The sequence below is a fragment of the Helobdella robusta genome, assembly GCF_000326865.2.
Source record: "Helobdella robusta unplaced genomic scaffold HELROscaffold_3, whole genome shotgun sequence".
NCBI classification, from domain to species: domain Eukaryota; kingdom Metazoa; phylum Annelida; class Clitellata; order Rhynchobdellida; family Glossiphoniidae; genus Helobdella; species Helobdella robusta.
In genome coordinates this window covers 6110367-6125432 of record NW_008704501.1, presented here as the reverse complement: position 1 = coordinate 6125432, position 15066 = coordinate 6110367, and the positions used below count along the sequence as shown (strand labels likewise).

Sequence of the window (15066 nt, the reverse complement as noted above, 5' to 3'; positions counted from 1 at the left end):
TAAACATCTCAGCGGTGCACATACGCACGTGTTGTTGATACGCGTAGGGTAAATAAACTTTTTCTTGCATACGTGTTTATGAAAGTTATAGATACATTTGCATTTTCAAATGTTATTGCCAGCGTCAATTGATCAACCATTGTTATCTCTGCAATGAGTTTGAAGGCATTTGAAAAACCATTTACATATGTACTTGCAGTCCTTTTGACTCTAGGTATCAAATTATCTTTCAGCGGAATATTGTTATAACCGCGGGAATGATCGAAATGCGCTATGTCATTTATTATTTGATTATTGTTATCTTTGCTATATTTGTGATCTTTGGAAAGATTGTAAAATTGTATCTACGCTAAATCGGACTATAAACATGTCCTGAAAGAGTCAGGTTTCGAGTCAGGTTACAAGCAGAGAAAGTGAAGTCGTAAATATGATTTATGTAGTTACTTAGATAAGTTTATTGTTTCTATTACTGTTGGCATTCAAATAAACCTTCAACAAAGTTTGCGTTAGAAGCAGTTGTCTTCATCCATCGAAAATCATTAACTTAATTTAACAGAATAACGAACACTCGACGATCGTTGGAAGCTACAACACTGGGGTTGGAGATGTAGAGATCTTTGAAGTTATGACATCGGTGTTGGCAGTCACGAGAGTCAAGGGTTTACAACAATGTGCTTGTACTTTTGAGAACTGCAAATAAGGATTATTTTGTCTTCATCTTCAGTAGCTAAAGTTGTTTTATTTCATATGCACAGCAGTACCGTGTATTTTTGCTTCATAACATACCGCGTTTTTATATCCTCCTAGATTATGACGTCAGTGTCAAACTTGTCAACACATCATCATTAGCTCTGGTTTCATGTTTATATCTGGATTTAAAGAGATTTTTTTTCTCGGCACATCATCACCACCATCACCACCATTGTAATCATCACCATCATCATCCATCATCATCATCATTATCATCAACATTATTGTCATCACCATTATTATCTTTGTTGGTTCAAACATACCTTAAGATAAGATAAAACCATTTTGTTGCTATTTGGTTGGCCGGTGTTTTTGGATGACGACGATGACAATTTTGTTGCTACAAAAATTGCAGAAAATTTAGAAACATGAAATGAGATGAGAAGATAGCCTTTTTTAAAATGTTTTACATGCTTTCTGACACATACATGGCAGTTGTTAATTTCAAAAAGACATCTCATGGCGTTACATGGTTAACAAAGAAAAAAAAGAAAATGAAAAAAATTATTTTCGATGTTTATTACTATTATTCATTTATTTATTTCGTTATTTATTACTTTTGTTTTTTTTTATCAAAAAAGCCAATGCGAAAGAAAGAAAGAGCACTATATCACAATTTTATACTTTTTTTAATGGTTTCTTTGTACTTTTAATTAACGTTACTAACGGTAAACACTTTTTCTTCTTTTGTCTTTTTATAAGGTTTCTTTTTGTTTCAGTTTTTCCCATTTTTTCCATTTTTTTTAGGTGTGCAAATTTATGTTTCGTTTTTTTTGTTAGCTTGCAAACAAAAAATTATTGTCGTTGTTAATTCATTCATTTGCTCGTTCGTTCGTTCGTTCGTTCATTCATTCGTTCATTCATTCGTTCATTCACCCATTCACCAATTCATTCATCATTCATTAAAAACAAACTTCACACGCCAGCTTCTCAAAGAAAATATACAAAACTGAAAAAAAACCCGAACGCCATAGAAGGGAAAATAAAGCCAAATTAAATTACCAAGCCCTACAATGCCATCCTGTTAGCGATAATCACCGTATGATGTCATATTGACGTTTATGAGATTCGAGTTATTGCATTACGACAAACGTGGCTGTCCATACTGCTCAAGTTTTATTTTATAAAAATCTCGTCATTATTGTTGTCGCTGCTTTGTTGATGTTTATTTATTTATTTATTTATTTGTTTGTTTATTTATTTATTTATTTATTTATTATTATTATTTGATGAGATTGTGTGTAAATATTATGTATAATAATACATAAATTTTAGTAATGGTAGTATTAGTAGTAGTAGCTGCAGTAACATTAGTAAAAGGTTAAGTAAATATTTTGTAATTTTTATTGTCTGTTGTTATTCTTATTATTAACAATGTTTTTATTAACGTTATTTTAGTTATTTATTTTATTTATATATACATATATATATATTTAGAAAAATGCCATGAAATATAAACATTGCCGTAAGCGAAAATGTATAGGTTAGTTAGGAATGAACGACTGCTTTTATACATTTACGAACGAATTTATATAAATGCGTGCATGTTTGCATGTGTATGTTTGTGCGTGTGTTTGTGTCCGTGTGTCCGTGAGTGTGCGTGTGTGCATGTACATAAACCTCCCAGCAACAGCCAGAAGAATTGGGATTGGTCAGCGTACTGGCTCTTAATGATGACGTAGATAATCACGTGCTCACTTGATGTACTTTCATTGGTCCATCAATATGAATTTTTATTGCTCGTCTTAATCCTTTTCCATTCATCTGGTTTTAATTTTCGCCAGCCATATAAATAATAATTTATTGCAAAGAAGAATAATAATAACGCTGCTTTACAGTACTCTTGCTAGTGCTACTCTTCTTCTTATTATTATTATTTTTAGTATTTTTACTTAATGTAGTGAGGTTTTTTTTCTGTTACTACTACTGCTACGACTGTCAGTTTTATTATTACTAACTGTTACTACTTCAACTGCTGCTGCTGCATCTACTACTACAACTTTTACTACAACAACTGGTAAATTTTTTAATAGAACAGATCGATTGAGTTAATTGGAATTTTTCATATGTTGCGAATGGCAGTGTTACTACATGTAAAAATTTTTTCTTCTAAAGAGTTGGTGTAACCACCAACACAATACATATAAATCCCACCCAGGATTGTGATTTGCATAGCCAGCAAGCACGGTGAAACTAAAACAATTTATCACGATGACAACTGGCAAAAAAAAAGAAATACGTCAAAAATGGTAATACGCCAAAAATTTTATTGTGTGGGATGGGAAAGGATAAGACGGATTGCGATAGAAGTTAAAAAGGTTAAAGGTTAAAGGATAAAATGGGATAAAATTGCAGCGGATGGGACACATTTTGAGATAAATGAAATGGGGTGAAATGAAGAAAGATGTTCTAAAATGGGATAGAAAGAAAAAATATGGGATAAAATTGGATAAGACGCCACATGGTGGAATAGATTTTGGGACCGAATGTAATTGGATAAACAAAGGGATTGGATAAGTTGGGATAACAAAAAACGGTGAAAGATGAAACATTACGAGTTATGGTAAATTGGGATAAAAATTGAGAATGCCTAAATTTTCTGTTCAGGATAGGTCATTAAAAAAATTTATTTTATACAAATCAATAAAAATGGATCGAAAGAAAAATTGTGTTATATGAAATGATATGAATGGGGTAGAAAACGAATTTATATGAGATGGGTCGTGATGGCGTTGGAATTTTGATGAAATATATTTTTAGGATCAGAAAATGGCATTCATAATCACGATCTGTCGGTTTCTATGAGCGGGCAAATTAAATTTATTTGACAAAAATAAAAAATTAATTTGTTTTTAGAATTTTTATATTTCTGTAAGATTTGCAATATCGTTTGGTTTGAAAATTTTAAAAGGGCAAAGTTTCAACATACATTCAATATTGAGAAGATGATTTTTTAAATTTAATTTTAAAATCAAAGCTGTCTGAAATATTTTTAGCACTCTAAAGCTTTAGAAGTAGAGATAAAAATAGGCGGAAAAAATGGAGGATGTTTGTAGATAGAAAATTGTACTACAACCACACACACACAACCACACACACACCACACATACACTCAGACACAACCAAGTTGCTAAACAAAATCTCAGTACAATCATCAAGCCATCCAACCAACCAACCAACCAACCAGCCAAACATCCATCTAGCCAACCAACCAGCCAGCCATCCCTTAACAGACATACGTGTAGGTATACTTGTTTCATTGACTTGAAAGCATCACCATTACTTCATCAATTATTTACCTGTAGTGGAGGCACACGTTCACACAAGTACACACACGTACAAACGCACACATAATCATGCACATACACACACTCACATACACACGTATACACATACACGTATACACACACCCACATACACACGTATACGTATATACACACACACATGTACTTAAACGCCTTTTCGTACATACTCTCTACCCACCTATACACACTTACACACACATATACATACACACATACACACACATAAACACACGTACCCACACACACCCACACACACACACACCACACACAGAGTATAATTGTGCTTTTTATATTGCAAGAAAATAATTGCTTGCACTATAAATTACAGACCGGCTCGAGCAAGATTAAAAGGCGATTTAATTATAACTTAAAATAATTCCTAACTCGCATCATAATTTTTTTGCCTAAGAAGCATTCGATCCCAACCTACTGAGGGCACAATCAATACGATGCTGCGGTGATGATGATGCTGATGGTGATAGCGAGGAAACTGAATATTTAATCGTGACATCAACTAAATATTTAATCGTGACATCAACTAAATATTTCATCGTGACATCAATTAAATATTTCATCGAGACATCAATTAAATATTTCATCGTGACATCAACTAAATATTTCATCGTGACATCAATTAAATAGCTTCAAAAAATATTTCAGTCGAAATTTCAACAATGGCTAATTAGTGTAGTAAAATCATGATGATGATAATATAATAATATAAATATAATATAAACAGCAATATAAACAGCAACAACAATAATAATAATAACAACAACAACAATGATAGTAATTAAAACAACAACAACAACAATGATAGAAATAATAATAAAAACAACAGTAACAACAACAGCAGCCACAACAACAACAGCAACAACAATACATCTATCAGAAACTCAAGCTTCAGTGGCGTCACCATAAATTTGCGCTCTCGGGTTTTTCTCACTCCTCATACTCGTATGCTAACATCCCAAACAATTGATTTCAACATACTTGTGTTGCGTGTGTTTGTGTTCGTGTTTGTGCGTGTGTGTGTGCCGTATTTGTGCGTGTGTGTGTAGATGTGCGTACACAAAAATGCATACATTTGTAGTAAATGCAAACAAGCGCGAACGCACGCAAACATACGCAAAAAACTAGTAAATATGCTTAAACATACGCAAATTACAAAATCATTTCTTGTTAGATTACTCAAATGCCTGTGCTTGAATACTTTGCAAACACTTGGTCAAAAATCAGTTTCAAGATTCAATCTTCCCAAAAGTACAAAAACAGAGTTGCCGAATTTATATTTCAATTCGATTCAATCCATTGTTTGCCTACTTCTTTTCATATTTAATTGTAAACAAGTTTGTTTGTTCATGTTCGCTCGTGTTTGCTCAAGTTTGTAAATATTTGCGAACCTTTGTGTCTGATTTCATGTAGGTATGTTTGATTTCATGTAGGTTTGAATGTAAGTGTATGTATTTGTTTGTATGTGATTGTTTTTATGTAGTAATTATTCGTGTTGGTTTCGTTTGTAAGCGTTTATATTTTGTGTTTGTACGTGTTTGTATGAATTTGTACATGTTCGTATGTGTTTGTATTTGTTTGTATAAGTTGGTCTTTTTTCATGTTTGCACATGTTCGCACGTGTTTTCATGTACGCAAGAGTGAACAAGAAAGAGGAGAACCATAGATGAACGGCCAGGGATTTTATGGAAACATGCAAGTTGTCAGGAGTTCGCATTGAAAAGAAGACAATCCATTCATTCATCTGACGTCATCATGTCGTCATCTTTCCATTGCTTCCTAAGTGATGACGATGGTGACGATGATGATTGTGACGATATGGATGATGGTGGTGATGAAGACGATGGTGAAATGAGAAAAATTATAACAACGGAGATGGTGGTGATGATGGTGGTGATGATGGTGGTGTAATATTTTAATGGTTACTGTTCTGTTGGTTTAGTAAGATTGAAAGGTGAGTATAGAGTTTAAAGGATAATAATGAATAATGATAATAAAGTTGCTTGTTGAAAAATATGATGATGGTGATAATGAAAACCATCAGTGATATATAGATGCAATTGAGATGATAAAATTTGGAACAGCATAATGCTGACAACAAAAGAAATGCCTTCGTTGAAAAGAAATTAAAAGAAACAAATTAGAAAAAATAAAATGACACTGACAAATAACTATAATGATGACGATGGCGATGATGATTGTGGCTAAGATGATGAAAATGATGATGATGAGGAGAAGGAGGATGATGATGACAATGATGATGATGACGAAAACGATGATGACGATGTGGCTAAATGATGACAGGACAGGCATTTTTCCCTCTTGGATTATTTTTTTAACCTTTTAGTCCCTGCATTCTATCTTTTCTTCTTTCTTCTTTCCTTTCTATTCTTTTCCTCCATTCATACCTTCCACTTCCGTTTTGACGTGTTGTTTTTGTTTATGTTTTTGTTTATATTTTTGTTTATATTTTTTGTCTATGTTGTTGTTGTCTATGCTGTTGCCTATGTGGATGTTTATGTTGTGGTTTATGTTGTTGTTGATGTTGTTGTTTACGTGATCTATTTATTTTCAAGTTTTTGTTGTTTATGTTAATATTTTTGATTTTTGTTTGCCAACCTTGTTATTATTAACGTTAGAATCGTTTTCAATAATAATAATAATAATAATAATAATAATAATAATAATAATATAAAAAAATAATAATTATAATTATAATAATAAAACAATAATTCCATTGTTGACGTCACACCGCAGACAATCCCTACATGTTGAACTGCTACATGAGGGAGAGCAAGTTGATCAAAACATGTTTCCAGTTGATGGGATCCGCCTTCAAATCTGCCCTATCCTCTACGGATTTTAACAAGGGCTGTAGGTTTGTATTGTGTGTGTGTCTGTGTGTGTGTGTCTTTGTGCCGTTGTGTGTGCCTGGTTTTACGTTTATATGTGTGAGTGTGTCCATATATAAGTGTTTGTGTGCTCGCTTTTGTGTATGTCTATGTCAGCATGTCTTTGTGGTTAGTGATGACGACACAGATGATGACGTCACAAATTTGGCGAGGATGAAAACCTGTACCAACATTTTCAATTTTTTGTTAAATTTATGTGTAGTTAATTTCTACTGAATTAATTAAATAATTAGTTAAATGATTGATCCACTAATTAATTAAAAACTCTGTAATTAACTTTCTCTAGTATTTTATTGGGTGATTAATTGAGTTAATTAATAGTTCTTCTAAAATTAAATTTTTTTTAACGGTTATGTATGGCTGTTTGAGAACTTTTTAAGTGCGTGTTGAGACTCATTAGCTATTGGAAACTATTAATTAAACAGTTTTCCCACATTTCAATTATATTTTGAAATTATTTTTCAACCGAATTTCATCAAATAAATTAAAATCAAATAATTCCCAAAACCTCAAAAACCAAACGACCTTCACTTTCTTAGAATCCTCACCCTGGCCATCAAATGTTGCGACGACGTGGAGATGAACATACGAAGCAACTGCAACGGCGACGCTTCCGAGCACTTCGTCCTCAAATACGTTCGGCCACTGCTAAACTTCCATCACGATTTTGTGGTCAAACACTGCCCAAAATTGCTGCCAAGTTACGTACCAAGGCTTCGGTTGTTGATGAACCAGGCAATCTGCTGGCAACATTCAGTGTTCTTATGTATCATAACAGCCTTCATGTCGGTTTTCACTTGTCTCGATCAGTGATGTATTGGAGCTTCTAATTTGTAGGAAATGATGACGCTGATGATGGGGGTGAAGGAGTTAATGATTGTAATGATGACATTCTAGTGAGGACATAAATGATTATTATAGAATGATAATGCTGCATGTACTGTACATAGTCAATGATATGATGAGTTACTCAGGCTCAATTCAGACAATGTTCATCATCATAGTAGCCAGACATTGTACATTTTGTTTTTTTTTATTCTTTTTTTTAAATATCGTTGTAATTTTGTACAATATCTTATATTTTAACAGCCCTATCATTTTCGTTATAGTCGTCATATCACAAACTGCACTAGATGTTTATTATCATTATTGTTATATTTATCATTACCCCGCATATAATATATCATTGCTCTCAGTTGCTGAGTATCGTCACATCTCTTGTTAACCACTGAATACCCGAACGCCACCAACCACAACCAATGACGTCAAGCCGCATCAAATCGCAACCAATCATACCGAGCCACAATCCACAACCAATCACAAGTCCCACTAAACACCAACCAATCACAGCTAGCAGCATCCAGACGCAGCCACTCACAATTGAGCGTTAAATTATTCCAAATCCCCAATAACGTCATTCACAAACACACAAAACTCAACACCAAACAATACATTACATAAAAAAAGATAATTTACTTGTAAAAAATGTGATTGTAGAATTAACAATTGTTATGTAGATCAGATTTCAACAGTTTAACGGTTTAGTTTGTGATTCTTAGTCTGTATTATCGTTAATTTTTTGTGAAAAAAACGCTCAAAATCATTTCGTTTTATCATTACAAATGTATATATCGCCACCAGATCAGTTGTACGGTAAACTAACATAACCCCTCCTAGGCATTAAACTTCAAAGCGTTTAATTTTTTACGTACAAATGATTTATCATGAATAATAAAATGAAATAATTGTTTAAACAATTTACGAACCATAAATTACAACGCTCAATTAAACGTTTTTATTTTTAATATTAATTTTCTTGAATTTAACTCTTCATCTTTATCTCAAGACCAAGCTAATGAATCTTCAGCAAACTATTTCAATGTGTGAAATCTGGCGAGTAAATTTTAATCGTCGTAATTTTTCGATTAGTTTGGTTGACTTTTCAAAAACACTTATATAATTTAATACTTATTTTTAAAATTGATTTAAATAAAAATGAATATAAAAATATGAATATATAAATATATTTCTAGCTAGTTGTCAAAATACAGTGCTTCTAAGTTGTGTTGGAGCTTAGTGAGTTGTAGTCTTAGTGTGTGTCTGTATTTTGCTCCGACTAAGATTAATCTTATCGAACAATTTTATTAATAATTTAATTGTTTTGTTATTAATCAATAATCAAATAATTAAATAAATATTTCAAGTTAATTTATTTTCTTTCGTATTTATACTTTTTTAAATGCAACATAGCCGATATATCGATTTGTCATATTTTCAGTTTTTAACGTAAAGTTATAAAATAATATTATTATTGTTTGTGTAATGGTTATAATTATACTATTATTATTATTATTACTTTTATTTTTATTTACTGTTTTATTAATTAATTAATAATGTTTGTTTACATTAATTCGAAATATTGATAATATTTATTACTAATGTTTTGGATATGTTGCAAAAGTTTATGAGTGATTTTACTATGCGTTTCTTTCAAAATTTCAACCCTTGCCGATTTTAATTCGCACATTCATGGTTGATAATGACATTATAAAATGTTTAATTTTTGACAGAGATTTTTAATATAAGATGCGTGGTAGGTGGGTTGAATACCTATCCGGTCAGCATCCGGTCAGTTGCCTCTGAAGATGGCGTCAAAACAACTGGTCAATACTACTAAATAAGTGTCCACGTTTTCAGAAACTAAATTTTTATCAAATCAAATGGAACAGCAGCCAATAATTTGAACAACAATGACGTCATACAAACAATTGAATCAACTATTGAAAAACGAAAAACATTAACTACAACAACAACCACAACAACATCAGCAACAAACACAATAACTACTATACCTGTGACATCAACAACAACCCCAAAACAACAATCACCTATTTCATCAACAACCACAAATAGTCACATCGAACCGCAAATCAACAGCCATTCGAACTAAATCACACATTTTCCAATGCAAACTACAACACCAACATCAACATCGGCAACAACAACAACAACAACAGCAGACATCATCAACGAAATTAATGTCGGCAACATCTGAAAAAACAACATCAATGTCAATAGCATGACCAACCATAACCACGCTGACTTGTAAATTTCAATTGTGATCACACTAAGACCTTCGGAATATGACGTCAATTGAAAAAAAAGATAAGCAAAGCAATAAACTTGTTGAATAAACTGCATTTAAATTGGTAATAAACTCAGCAATAATACCCCTTTTACTATATCATTTCTATAATCATTCCACTAAATTATTATAATTTTATTATAATTATTATATTTTTCCAAATGATAAATTATTTGTTATTATTATTGAAATATATAGCGCTTATTTAATTGTTAATGTAAACACATTCTACTTTTAAATTTTGAGTGTTCCGCACCAAACAGGCTAACTGACAGTTTATTGCCTGATGAAGACATGATGATGGTTTTTTGAAATTAAAAATTAATAAATGTGTTTTTAATAATATTGATAGTAAATAACTAGTTTTTTGTTTTTATTTTTTATTTATTTAAAATTTGTGAAATATGAGTGTTTTTATGTACGTTAAAATAACATTACATAACATAACAAAGATTTTTTATGGTGATTCAAGACTGAGTCTGTGACAGGACCCCTCTGAGACTTTTTTTAATATCCTACTTTTGCCAAGTTTGCTTTAAAGTTATAAGTTGTTTCTGCGCATATTATTTCATCTCCCAGTTTGTTCCACTCGTTGACAACTCTGAAGCTGAAAATTTTTTGCTTTATCGATCCTGAACTTTTTTAAAAATCTTATATTTATGCCCCCTTGTTTTACTGTTCATCTTAAGCTCAAAAAATTTCGTTGATTCCAAATTCTCTTTCATAATGATGATTTTGCATGCCTGAATCAAATCTTCTCTTTTGCTTCTTTTTTCTAATGTTGTCAATCCACAAACTTTTAATCTGTCTTCATATGCCATACCGCAACACTCCTTTATCATTCTCGTTGCCCTTCTTTGAATATTCTCGAGCATATGTTCGTCCTTTTGTAAATCTGGATTCCAAAGCTGAACACAGTACTCCAACTTATTTCGAACCAATGCTTTATATAGGTTTAATATGACGATCGTATTTCTGCTTTTCACTGTTCATTTCATCATACCCAGAATCCTGTTTGCACTTTTAGCTGCCTCAATGCATTGCCGCGCTCCCTTACCATTCCGATGAATTATCATCACCTCTGGATCCTTTTCCTCCTCTAAATTTTTAGTGGTGTGTTTCCAAGTTTGAATACGTTTACCTTGTTGTTCGCTCCCATATGGATGACTGCACATTATTTGTTAGTGTTGAATACCATCCGCCAATCTTCTGCCCATTTGCATATTATTTGTAAATCGAATTCTAGAATTTCAACATCTTCATCGTTGTCTACAGCAGCACATAATTTAGTGTCATCGGCAAATTTTGAAATTTTAGACTATTCCTAGATCAATACCATCGATGTATATTACAAATAGCAACGGTCCTAATGCGAACCCTTGAGGAGTCCCACTTGAAACATTGCTCCAGTTTGAGAAACTTTCACCACTACCAACTTTTTGCCGTCTATCTTGTAACCAATTAGAAATGCACTTGAGTGTGTCTCCTGTGTTGCCTCTAATTTTAAAGCCAAACCTTTATGCCGTACTTTATCGAAAGCTTTAGCAAAATTAAGTGCACAGTATCCACTGCTTTCTTTTTGTCCAAATTTTCATTATTAATTATTATTATCTATTAATTTTGATGCTATCAGCTAATTTTTTCTTATAATTTTCAATGGCCTTCCTATTAGACTAATAGCATTAGCATAGATAGATTCTTTTTTTCTGTTTATATTTGTTTTCTAGCTGCTGCATTTTGAAATCTTGGTATAACCTCCATGCCTTGTATTTAGCTTGTCTTCTCTTCTGTACTTCTTCTTCTTGATGTATTCCTTATACGGCGAAACATATTCCAAAACCAACTTGTACATCATTTTCAGGAATAAATTCCAGCCTCGCTGCACTCCTACTGCTTCATTGATTTAGCCAGGTTCAGTTTCCGGAGTTTAATTTTCATTTGGTCATAGTTTGCTTTAAATAATTTACCTATTTCATTTGTTGTTACTTTGATCTGGTTCTTCCCATTTTAACTTGAATCTCATAATCTGATGGTCACTGGATAAAATGTGCTCTCCAAATTTTACATCCTGGGCATGGTTATCATAGGATGAGATGACTAAGTCTAGAATATTGTTTCCTCTAGTTTGTTCTTCAACATGCTGCAACAGAAAATTATCGTTTACATAATCCAACACACGACTGTCTTGCTGCCATTCCTATTTTCGCTGAGCGTGTTTATAAGTTCCTGCAGTCAACAAATACTTATTGCTTTTATTCTTTATTTCAGACCATACTGCCTCCTGGAGATTGATATTACTTATAGTAATAATTTCAGTTTAAATTAATTTATGATTCAAGTTTTAGCAAATTTAGTTTTTTTAATTTTTGTTTATTTATAAATAATTTAAATATTTTAACATAAAAAATTTATTTTTTCAAAATTAAAAAGTCCTAAGTACCAAATTTATAAAGTCAGTACCAAGTTATTCATTCATTCATTCAATTTTTTTCATTCATTTATTTTTCATTCATTTATTGTTCTTTCATTTATTAATGTCCTTCCATTCATTTTCCTTTATCCATCTATTCCGATTCATTTATTCATTTATAAGAAACCTCTTCAGTCAATTTTTATTTTTTTATTTCTTATCGATTCATTCTTTCGTTCGTTCGTTCTCTCATTCATTCACGCCATACAACTCACTCCATCTATCTTCGTTCGTTCATTCACTCATTCAAATCTCTTTTTTTCATTCAATCTATCTACGTTACCCTGTTTAAAATGTAACAAATGTAGTCATGTTTTTTTATCTAACAATGTATTTGTAACTTAACTTACGTACATTTATAAGTAATGAATTATATATAATTATATATATAATATATTATATATAAATGATATATATATATATATTTATATATTCATATATTTATGTTTATCTTCTGGTTTATTAATTATTTATAGTAATTGATATGAACATTTTCATTTGAAACCAATAAACTGCGTGGCTCAAATGTTGATTCAAAATTTTTCCTTATGATGTAGATGTTGAGATGACTGGTCTTGCGTTTGATGCTGGGATCCCTTGCGTATTTGCGTGAGTGTGGCAACTCTGTGGCGTCTATACATCTAAAATCTAATTGAAAAAGAATCTATAATAATAAAATAATAATGAATAAAGAGAAAAATATATATGTATGTTTTTGTATTTGTCTTTGAAAACGACATATCATTTAAATTAAATTAAGCGAGCTGTTAAAAAATGAGATTTGAAAAAAAATTCATTCTTACAAAATTGAACCGTCCATTTACAGATTGGTTTTGCAAAAATAGTGACACCCAGAAAATTCAATTATTTATTTTTTTTCAAAAGTTTCTCAAAAAAAAACAAAACTTGTGAAAAAAACTTTTTAAGTGTTGGCACGGGAGTTCGGTAACGAATTTGAGGCGTTAGTTCTCAATGAGACAAATTAAAATGAACCTTCTACTATTGCTTCGCCCAAGTGCATAGTACGAAGTTTTTGAATTTCAAATTTTGTTTCAAGAAATAATACACGTGTATGTATGCGTGTGTATGCGCGTGCATGCGTGTGTATGGGTGTGTGTGTGTGTATGGAGTATGTGAGGGGTATGTAAGGGGTATGTAGGGGTATGTAATGCAAGGCCTGTGAAAGCCCGGGTCATATAATAGGTGACTACAAGCAGAAGTTTTCCTATCAATATTTATAAAAAATGATGTGATGGGCACTTTTTTAACTAAAAGGGCCATGCTCAATGTCCATCTTGACCCATCTCTTTCAGGGAGAGCCTGGGTGTATTCATACATGTGTGTATGTGTGTGAGTTAGTGTGTGTGTGAGAGTTAGTGTATGTGTGTGTGTATGCATACGTGTACATATGAATAGGTTTTCGGATAGGGCGACCAAGTTGTCTGTTTAATGAGCCGTGCATGTACAAACATTTCGTGAGCCCATTACGAATTGAGTAATCAATGAAGAGGCGATGATGGTGATGATGATGCAGATGATGATTGTAATGATGATGATTCAGATGATGGTGATAATAATTATGATGATGATAATTATGATGATGATACGAATGTTGGTGGTGATAATGATTAGAATGATGATGATGATGACGTAGACGAAGATGACGTAAGTTGGTGATGTTGACGATGATGATGCATGTATGAAATTATCCACCGTGTATTTTTTTTCTATCTTCTCTTAAGACGAGATATCTGATCGCCTGTCTGTTTGTATGTATGCTTTAATGTATGGCATTTTATAGGATTGTTTTTTTGCATGTGTTATCTCGCTGCCATGTTTGTATATCTAATTGTTTGTGTGTCTCTATTTGTAAGTGTGTTTGCTTGTGCGTGTGCGTCAATTTGTGTGTCTGTGTGTGGTTGATGTGTATGTTTTTGTTGTGTGTGTGTGTGTTTGTTGTGTGTGTGTCTCTTTGGTGAAATGTTAAATTGAAAATGTTGGCATGCATTTGTCATATCTGAAATCAGGGCGTCGTTTATAATTCTCCTATTTTCAATCTTGCAACATTAGCACGGTGAGTCTGTGATGTATCCTTATGTATATCTAATGTATATATCTAGTATATCTAACGTATATATCTAGTATATATAATGTATATATCTAGTATATCTAATGTATATATCTAGTATATCTAATGTATATATCTAATATACCTAATGTATCTAATGGTTATAGTGTATATATTTAGTGTATTTAGTATATCTAATGTATCTATCAACTCTATTGTATATCTTATATATCTAGGATTTATAATGTATAAATTTAGTATATATATAGTGTATATAATATATCTAACGATTCTAATGTATTTTTCTAGTATATCTAATGTAGTATCCGTATATCTAAAGTATCCAATGATTCTAATTTTTATATGTATTCTATTATATCTAGCTTATATCTTTTATTAGTCAC

General features: G+C 31.8%; 2 protein-coding genes across 2 annotated transcripts; one reads left to right on the top strand and one right to left on the bottom strand.

Annotated features, from left to right (window-relative positions):
• Positions 1–3144: 3144 nt before the first annotated feature.
• Positions 3145–7792, top strand: HELRODRAFT_161609 (hypothetical protein; the record flags this gene model as incomplete). The annotated part of the gene is made up of 3 exons (XM_009021511.1): positions 3145–3238; positions 6825–6945; positions 7519–7792. The coding sequence occupies 3 exons, from the start codon at positions 3145–3147 to the stop codon at positions 7790–7792; spliced, it is 489 nt and encodes a 162-aa protein (XP_009019759.1).
• A 2537-nt stretch (positions 7793–10329) lies between these two features.
• HELRODRAFT_161608 (hypothetical protein) lies at positions 10330–14079 on the bottom strand (the record flags this gene model as incomplete). Its single annotated transcript, XM_009021510.1, has 7 exons — positions 10330–10407; positions 11518–11699; positions 11880–12017; positions 12111–12264; positions 13085–13242; positions 13803–13914; positions 14065–14079. The coding sequence occupies 7 exons, from the start codon at positions 14077–14079 to the stop codon at positions 10330–10332; spliced, it is 837 nt and encodes a 278-aa protein (XP_009019758.1).
• Positions 14080–15066: the final 987 nt, after the last annotated feature.